The sequence below is a fragment of the Gossypium hirsutum genome, chromosome A04 (genome assembly GCF_007990345.1).
Source record: "Gossypium hirsutum isolate 1008001.06 chromosome A04, Gossypium_hirsutum_v2.1, whole genome shotgun sequence".
Taxonomy (NCBI): Eukaryota; Viridiplantae; Streptophyta; class Magnoliopsida; order Malvales; family Malvaceae; genus Gossypium; species Gossypium hirsutum.
Genome location: NC_053427.1, coordinates 85,958,991 through 85,968,280, shown reverse-complemented (window position 1 = coordinate 85,968,280; position 9,290 = coordinate 85,958,991). Strand labels below are relative to the sequence as shown.

Below are 9,290 nucleotides of genomic sequence, written 5' to 3'. Positions count from 1 at the left end.
ACAGTTTTTGGTGTCATCACACTAATAACTTTAGTACCAAATTGATCAAGAAATGCCCCGAAATCATCGATGCTAGGCCATTAACAAGTTTATTACCTTCCCTTTAAATATGTTGGATAATCACATCCCACTCTTTTTTTAAATAGTCTCGAGCTTTCCGAATTAAATTTATCTCCCATCTTTATCATCGCTGGTAAGCATGTTAACAACACCAATATTGTCCACTTACAGAACCAATCGTCGTCGTCCACTCCTCCAAACAAACCTGAATCCTTCAACCACATCTCCACTTCCCATATTGAACATGAGCTGACGAGTCTAGAAATCCCAACAACCCATTCTCCATCCCAATCCCAACATCCCCACAAGTAGACACACCCAACAACCCATTCTCCATTTCAACCCCAACATCCACACAAGTAGACACACCAATAGATGGCTTATGGGCACCATCAATATTCAACTTGTACCAACCCGAAATAGGTTTCCTCCAACTAACATTGATGGTTAATTATTGATGCGAAATCTAGACAAAACATTGATGGTTAATTTGTTTACTTATGGTTATTTAGTTGATTAACTTCCTAGTTTGTTTGGCTTTGTTAAAAAAAATTACCAAAAGTGAAAACGGTTGAGTCTAAATATTTGAAGTCACTACAGTATGCTAATGGAAGTGCCCACTTCTATCATCATTATAATAGATTTTACTATATTTGGAAGATTGACCATTTATTAAAACGAAATCTTTAGGCTATATTGATATCATAGGATTATTCAAACTTTTTAGTGAAGATCAATTTACTTGAAGAAACATATTTTGAGGATCAGATTGGATCGATTATATCAAATCCCATGAATTGTACTAAACTTAAAGACTTATCTTTCAACAATCCACCTTACTTTTGTCATTATTATAATATAGGTTTATGTATGTAATTGTTTAGAATACTTATCAATTCATTGAGCAATGTTATTTGTGAAAGTGTATTTGAAAATAGTAAATAATTTTACTAAGTTCTCAAGTAAATAATTTAGTGATGAGAGATTGAGTCTTTGAAACACAAAAATGAGAGATTTGGGCATCAATAGAATTTTAGGCCCGTTTTCTAGGTTTGAGCCCGATTTAACCCAACCCAAAAAATGGGCTTAAAATCTTGTCCAAGCTCAACTCGGATAAAAATGCTAGAACTTAAGCCCGACCTGCCCGTATTAAAATTTTTTAATATTATTATTTGTATATAAAAATAAATTTTAAAAAAATATAATACATCAAATACACTCAAAACACTAAAATAAATGTTTCTCAACAAATTAAAAATAAAATTTAAAAAACATTTATACTTAAATAACAAATGGTTACAACTTAACAAGCAAATATCTCTAAAATAATAGTAAATTAACAACAAAACAAGAGTTATATAATATCCAAATAGTAGCAACAAAATAGTGCTAATATAATAGTGAAACGACACTAAAACAGTGAACAACAACAAAAAAAATAATTTTTTTCAAATTCACGACCCGAGCAAAAAAAACTTACTCGAAAAATAAATTTTATTTTTTTATTCAATTTTATTTTTTAAGTTTATATTTTTCTCAAATCCTTCTAATTTTTGAACGGATTTTTAAATAGACCCAACCACCATGTGCGAAAGAATTAAATTTACTAGTTATATTAAATTCAAAGGTAACCATATCTCAAGCTAGGCTTAAAACAAAAAAAAGAAGAAGAATGGCGCGCGAGGCAGCAGGTGACGGCCACTAAATTGCAAAATCTCGAGCGACTGTGAGTCTTTTCTTCTAAACAAAAAGACAAGACCAAATGAAAAGGACATGTAAGAAAAGACAAGACCAAATGAAAAGGACATGTAAGAAAAACTTTTCTTTATTCTAACTAAAATCAAGAAGAAAAAAAACACCCAAATCACAATCGCACGATCCCTCCTGTTATATTATCTGGCGTTTTCAATTTTCAATCCAGTCTCGTTCTCGTTCTCTTTCTCTTTATGTATATATATAGCCACTCCATAAGCATAAACTTGACCACTTTTCAGTTCAAACATGGCAAGTTTCTTTAAAGTTCTCACAAAAATCGACATCGAAAGAACACTATCGTTACCAGACAGCTGCTTACAAGCTTTGCAACAATCACAACGGAGCCATGGAGGAAAAAAGTTGAAGGTTAAGGATGATATCGGAATCTTATGGAACTTTCGTTGCACAATACGGTCTGGGGCTGTTCGTAGACTCCACATAGTTTCCGGTTGGGTCCAATTTGTCCGGTTCAAACGGTTAAATACCGGTGATGCTATTGTTCTTTACAAAGACGATGATACAGTTACAGGTCCACATTATAAAATTGAAGTTGTCAAGGGCCATGGTGATAATTATTCAAGTTTTGTTCATAAAAGGGAAATTTACGCTCAAATGTTTACATCATATGAAGAAATTGTGAAGCATGCAGAAAGAGTCTGTAGAAAATATTTGATCTCATTTCCCTTTCTGATCTTTAAGTCAACAAAATTTTTCTCTTCAAAAACATGGCGATTTTCGTTAAAGTTCTAACGAAAATCGACATCGAAAGAACATTATCATTACCAGACAACCGTTTACAAGCTTCGCCACAATCACAACGGACCCATGGAGATGGAGGAGAAAACTTGCAGGTTAAAGATGATGTCGGAATCCTATGGAACTTTCATTGCACTACACGATCCGGGGTTGTTCCGAAACTCGACATGGTTTCTGGTTGGATCCAATTTGTCCGGTTCAAACAGTTAAATACCGGTGATGTTATTGTTCTTAACAAAGACGATGATACACTTACAGGTCCACATTACAAAATTGAAGTTTTCAAGGGCCATGGTGATGATTATTCAAGTTTTGTTCATAAAAATCAAATTTAAGCTCAAATTTTTTGGAAATACATAATACATTGTTATTCACTTGTATGAAGAGAAAAAAGGGGGAACTTTTTTTTTTTTAAAGGCAGCCATTTAGATTGCCCTGTTTTCCCCTGTTTTTCTTACATGGCTGAGAGAGAATCATTACAGAACAATGATTTTGGGTCTCTAAATCTGTATAAAAAAAAAGGTTCAAACTCATTGATAATTTCAATGTTTTCGAAATACCCATTTTTTTTCAGTTTTAATTATGGATGGATATTTGATGATAAAATGAATCAAAGTGATTTAAAAAGAAAAATTAGAACAGCTGAGTAGAGTTGAATATATAAGATTCGTATACTAATTTTAATTTGATTATTAAAGTGTTTATTATTTTAAGTGTGAATTAAATTTGAGTCGCGTTAAACACATTAATTTCGTCCTATTCTTATAATTTACCAAATATATATATAAGGTCGTTCGATAACGTACGAAATTAAGGATTTGTTGCAAGTGAAAGCGAGGGCATCGTTAAGGCTGACTCGCGATTTTTTCTTTAGTCAGCCGATTCATGACAAAAAGGTATTATTGTCGGAATCGCGCGATCGTCGCTGCCTTGTCAAACCGCCTTATTGTTTTATAGTTGGTTAAATTTTGTTTTTGGCCCTCCCACTATACTCAAATGTGAGATTTAGTCTATGTAGTTTAATTTAGCATAGTTTGATTCTTTACTTTATTATAAATAATTGAATACTCATTTTTTAATATAAAATTTATTTATTAAAATAATAATTTTATAAATAAAATATTTTTAAAAAACTCACTAACCAAATTCAAACTTTTTCTTTCTTTTTTTACTTTTTTTAATAAATAATAATTTATTCGGACTTATTCACTAAATTTGTCTGAGTGTTGAGTACTGCCTTCACCCGCAATCATCGACACCAATAAATTTTTAATCAATTTAAAATTTAGACTAATTTACTTTTTCGTTTTTATTTTTTAATCAATTTAAGCTTTTATCTTAAATAAAATTTAAGACTAATTAAAACAAATACTTTTTTCTTTAAAAATATAATAAATTATTTATAATTGTAATTAGTGTTGTAATCACTTTTCATGAATTATTATAATTATGACTTATAAATTTATTTCAACATCATATATTTACTTATTAATATATAAATTGTAATAAAAAGTGAGAATTGTAATTGTTGGAAACTTTGACTGTCTTGTTTGAATAACAGATAGAACAACAACTTTGGTGTAGTCAAATTTTTCGAGTTGACATGTTTTGACTTTTTTTAATTACACGAGTTATGTTTTAATCCTGTTATACATCAAATGAAGAAGGAATTTCGTATTATAATCTAGTTTAAATCACCCTCATCCATTCGACTAAGTTGAAGGAGAAGGGAGAAGTGTAAAGTGTTGAAAATATTTATCATTATATGTATCTTTTGAGAAAGTTTTGGAATTATCGGAAAACTAATCTATGATAAACATTCAAGATTATTAATGGAATAATTTTAGCTTTTAAAAGAGAGTTTAAAGCTTACAAAAATACTGATAGATGATCACTTTTAAAGGCCTATAAATAGGTTTATTGATTGTATTGTGAGATATTTGGATAAGTGATTTGTACCAATTAGAGTTGGTATTGAGATTGTAATTACTTCTTTGTATAAGGGTAAATTGAATTTAAGCCAATAGGCGATTCGAACCGATTGTTTAATAAAATCATTCGCTGAACGAGGCTCCATAAGGTTAATTCTCTCCTTATTTTGCTCATTGCTTCACTTTGCATTTAATCTATTTAGTTCAACTTTGTTCGAATATGTTCTAATAGTAATCAGAAAGAAACTGTTTTTCAAGTGTAAACAAAAGATTTTTTTAATAATAGTTTATCATAATTTTATGAAAATTGAGAATAAAAATATTAAAAAAAACTAGTTAAAAAATTAAATAAAATGTATTTTTAGGTAATTTTATATTTCGTCAACCAAATACTTAAATCTTACATTTCAGTCAAATAAATAATCTCATATATAACTCAAAATCTTACAGTCCCATAATTATATTACGAAACGTAATCTAAAATTCGACAAATCAAACCTAGATTTTATTCGTAAAGCATTTTTAAAAATATATTATAATTAGATTTTGCAAAACAAATAAAGTGGAAAATAAAATTTTATCATTTGAGGTGTATTCGTGATATAGGTTCCTTTATTTCTATGCTTTTATCTTAACAATGATGTAATGTTCCATATCATCTCAAGCAGTGCTTCTTGACGATTTTCTTAGATTTTAATTAAATAAATAATTAATTAATTTGTGGGCCCTTCAATAAACATGAATATGGATAAGCGTTTAATTAAATCGAGTGAAAAAATTTAACCTTAATCTAGTTGACGAGTCTTATTTTATCATTCCTGTTAATTTTAAAAGTGGGTAATTAAAAACAATTAATATTAATATATTCTGTCAATTGTATATAATTTTGATTAATATATTAATAAATTTAACACTCGATGTTTACATATTTTATCAATTTAATTTTGATTCTAAAAGATTCAACGCATTTAGTCTCAACAGTTACACAAATTTTACGAGCTAAATTTCGATCAAATTGATAGAACATATAAGCTTTGAGTGCTATATTTGTTATTATACCAATCGAAATTAAGTTCGGAAAACTATTTTTTTAAGCATCCATGCCCGACAATCATGTCCGACACGAATAATTCTCCAAAAATCCTCCAAATACATGAAAATCTTGAAAAAGAAAGAAATTGGAAATATAACATAGCAAAGAGTATAACTATATATACAAATTTAAGCTAAGGCAGTCATAAGCTCCGTGACCATATCCTACATGAAAGATGTACCTGAGAGTATTATTTAGTTGAAGAACGGAAGACTCGGTTATATTCGGGTTCGATGCTATCCTGATTTCAGTCTCGAAGAGCACGGAAAATGGTAACTTTCAGTACGATCTCCTTCGTATTAATCAACTCGAATATACAAACGTCTCCTTCATCCAAATTATTATCCAGGACGAATTCGGCCCATCCTTTGCTGAACTTCAAATTGTCATTACAATAAACGCATTGAACCGGCCACTTTTTCCCTTCCGGTATCTGAAGCGTGATGACCCCGTCAACTCCGTTCAGATATCTCCGAGCAAAGCAACGGGGCAAATGCTGCGCAGAAGGAGAAAACGACGTTAAGTCTACAAATATTTCGAAGCTCAATCAATAAATTGTATCAAAAGGGCCGAGTCCGAGTAACATAGCTTACGAGAAGTACTCCCTTGTATACATAAGACGGTCGCAATATAATCCTGCAGAAAGGATTGTCCGGTTTGAACATTGAAGCCGCGTGAAATGCCCCCTGTTTTTCTTCTGCCGTAACATCTCTCCTTCTCCGAAGAACACTTGGTGAGTTCAGGGTAGGAAGCTCTTCTTTCACTTTGAATTTCCGGAACGGCTCGTTTTCATCCATAACTTCAATGAATTAGAACAACATAAATCAACCGGTAACATACCTTATAAAGAAAGTAATCGAGTTCATCAAGCTTACTAGGTTCAACTTCTTGTTTTATAGTGTATCGTAGTGTTTCGTTTGAGAAACACGGTCCACCTTCATCTCCGATACTCGTAAGCTCAACCCCATTAAACTGAATGCCTTTGTCTTGAGTAGATTGAAACGTTGCTCGTAAATCATGCAACTCGTTTTCCTGATGCAGGCATGTAGAGATCTTATATTTCTTCTTCTCGTGATCTAGACTTTCGTCGACATCTTTATCGACCAAAAAGTACGAACTAGAACCCGTAATCTCAGCAAAATCACCAGGTTCTCGAGAATTATTCGACAGATAGTTGATCTCCGAAGATTTCAGATTATACACATGAACACCAAAATGCGAATTCCCTTCGTATTTAAAGACCACGAAGTACCCGATGCAGATGGAATAGTATTCAACAAACGAGTTCCAACCATTATCCAGCCATATTCTTTTGTTATCTTCCCTCAATTCCACTAGCCATTGACAACCACCCGGGACGGTGAGCGTAGCAACCGAAGAGAGTTCATTACCAAATTTCTTAACGAACTTATTCGGGATCCTCTGCGAGTACAAAACTTGAGTCAGAATCGAACAGAGAGATCATAGTATTGGTTCATTGATGCAAGGATTTTCAGACAGATTTTCAAGCCTCTCCTGCCCGGTACGAGTAGGGGTTTAATCAAGCCAAGCCAGTATACTAGCAAGCTTGAGCTCGATTGAACATTTACTTTTAAGCCCAAACTCGTAACATAACCAAGCTACTCTAGTTCAATTAAGCCTGAATTAAGCTTGTAGTATTTAAGTTTGAGCTCGACTTGATAGTAAAACTTAAGGTTAATAATATATTAAGGTTAATAACATAATTTAATAATATAAAAATATTTAAAATATATATTAATAATAAAAAGCTCGATAAAGATTGCAAGCCATTCGAGTCAAGCCAAATATTGATAAGCTCAAATTCGACTTGATAATTACTGAATTAAGTTCAAGATTCTTTTCGAGTCAAATTCAAATATAAAGTGATATCTCTATAAAGGTATGTCTATACTCCCTGATAAATGGTATAATTCCCTTTTTAGCCTCTCTTAAAATTAATAATTAATCCCTCTTAAAAAATATTCTTTTTCATTTTTGACTCCGCACAAAAATTAATAATTCAATTTAATCCATTTTAACATAGAATTTTAGCTTCAATCCCAAAATCACACAAAACCCACACAAGCCCAGAAATCAAAGAGAAAAAAAAATGGCAAAGTAGCAACATGAACAGTTCAAATCTTTAGGAATCAGCAGTTTCCAGTAACTAAAATAAAGTTTACAACTTTACAAGTATTAAGGATCAAACACTGATCTTAGATGATCCAACCCACAATAAAGAGAAAACACCCTTTCATGCAAGAAAAAGAAAAGATGTAAATTTTCTCAGAAACCAAACAAAGAGAGAGAAAGTGAGGACTTAACTAGCTTCTTGTCTTGAAGGATGGAAGCCACAATTAACTTGTAGAAGATGCAAGAGGAATTGTTCAGGGGCAAAGATGGACCCACTGGTTGTGACATTGTTGTTTTTCTTTGATCATCTGAAACAAAAAAAAACTAAAAATTCTGGGAACCAAATCCAAAGGATTTTTATGTATTCTTTGATTGTTTGATACTTTCTATGTTTATGCAATAAAAATGATTATTTGTTTGTTTGGTTAGTTGGTTTTTTTGGTAAATTATACTAGCAGTCACATAATTATTAGTAAATTTCTTTTTAGTTACTTAATTATAAAAATTTATAAAATGATCTTTTAACTATTATTAAATTTTTTATTTGGTCACTCTAATTATGAAAAATTACAGAATAATCACTCAATTATTCAATTTTTATCTTTTTATATCACCAAACTATCTCGAATTTTTAAATATTTTTATTTTTACATTAATTAGTTTCCTAGTTTATTAAAAAAAATTAAATAGTTGAATGAAGGATTCATTACTTTATTTTTTATGTGGTACCAACTCTCAAACTAGTCCTATCGTACTGTGAGTCCAAACCACTACCGGATTCATTAAAATCTAAAGGAATTTGCTTACTTTTTGTAATAAAAAGAATTAAAATAAAAATAAAAAAATGGTTTCATGTTTGTTTATTAATTGTGATTTTGCTATGGAAAACTACAAAAGTAATTGACAATTTTAAAAAGAGTTAATTGCACATAGACCCTCAAATTTATAGCCCGATTTACCATTTTCTCCGATGTGAAAGTTCTACATGCTTTCAGAGGGGTTAATATAACTTTTAATTTGATAGTTAGGTACACTTTTGTACCTATAATTTTTTTTAATCCATCAATTTGGTAACAATATATTTACTTAGTTGAATAACCAAAATAGACTTAATTACCAAATGTAAGGACTAAAAGTTATATTAACCCTTTTTAAATTGTTAACTTAAAAGGGTAAACTACACTCATTGTTACAAAATGATCACTGAACTATTTAAAATTTTTCATTTGTCATTTGGATTGTTAAAATCATTGTTATATGATCTTTTCTATTTCCACCACTTACACCAATCAAAAGCTCTATTTCTCATTTTCTCATACAATTCAATTTTTTTCATGAAATAACTTTGAACCTTACAAATTTACGAATCAAAATCCGAACAAATTTTTTCTCCAATCTTCAATATTGACCATCAGATCAACTTAAATCTAAACTATATTCTTCAATCTAAACTATATTCTTCTACTCATTTATAAGTATTGATCTACGATACCAATTAGACTCATCAAATTGTCACCCAAAACTCGCTAAAGACTTTCAAATAAATTATTGACTTAAATATA

The 9,290-nt window shown here is 30.6% G+C and overlaps 1 protein-coding gene across 1 annotated transcript; it reads right to left on the bottom strand.

Annotated features, from left to right (window-relative positions):
• Positions 1-5,570: 5,570 nt before the first annotated feature.
• On the bottom strand, positions 5,571-8,142 carry LOC107891089 (B3 domain-containing transcription factor VRN1). Its single transcript, XM_016815744.2, has 4 exons — positions 7,921-8,142; positions 6,471-7,017; positions 6,189-6,394; positions 5,571-6,091 (listed from the first exon to the last, which is right to left on the bottom strand). Exons 1-4 carry the CDS (start codon positions 8,014-8,016, stop codon positions 5,843-5,845), a joined length of 1,098 nt encoding a protein of 365 aa, XP_016671233.1. The 5' UTR covers positions 8,017-8,142; the 3' UTR covers positions 5,571-5,842.
• Between the last annotated feature and the right edge of the window lie 1,148 nt (positions 8,143-9,290).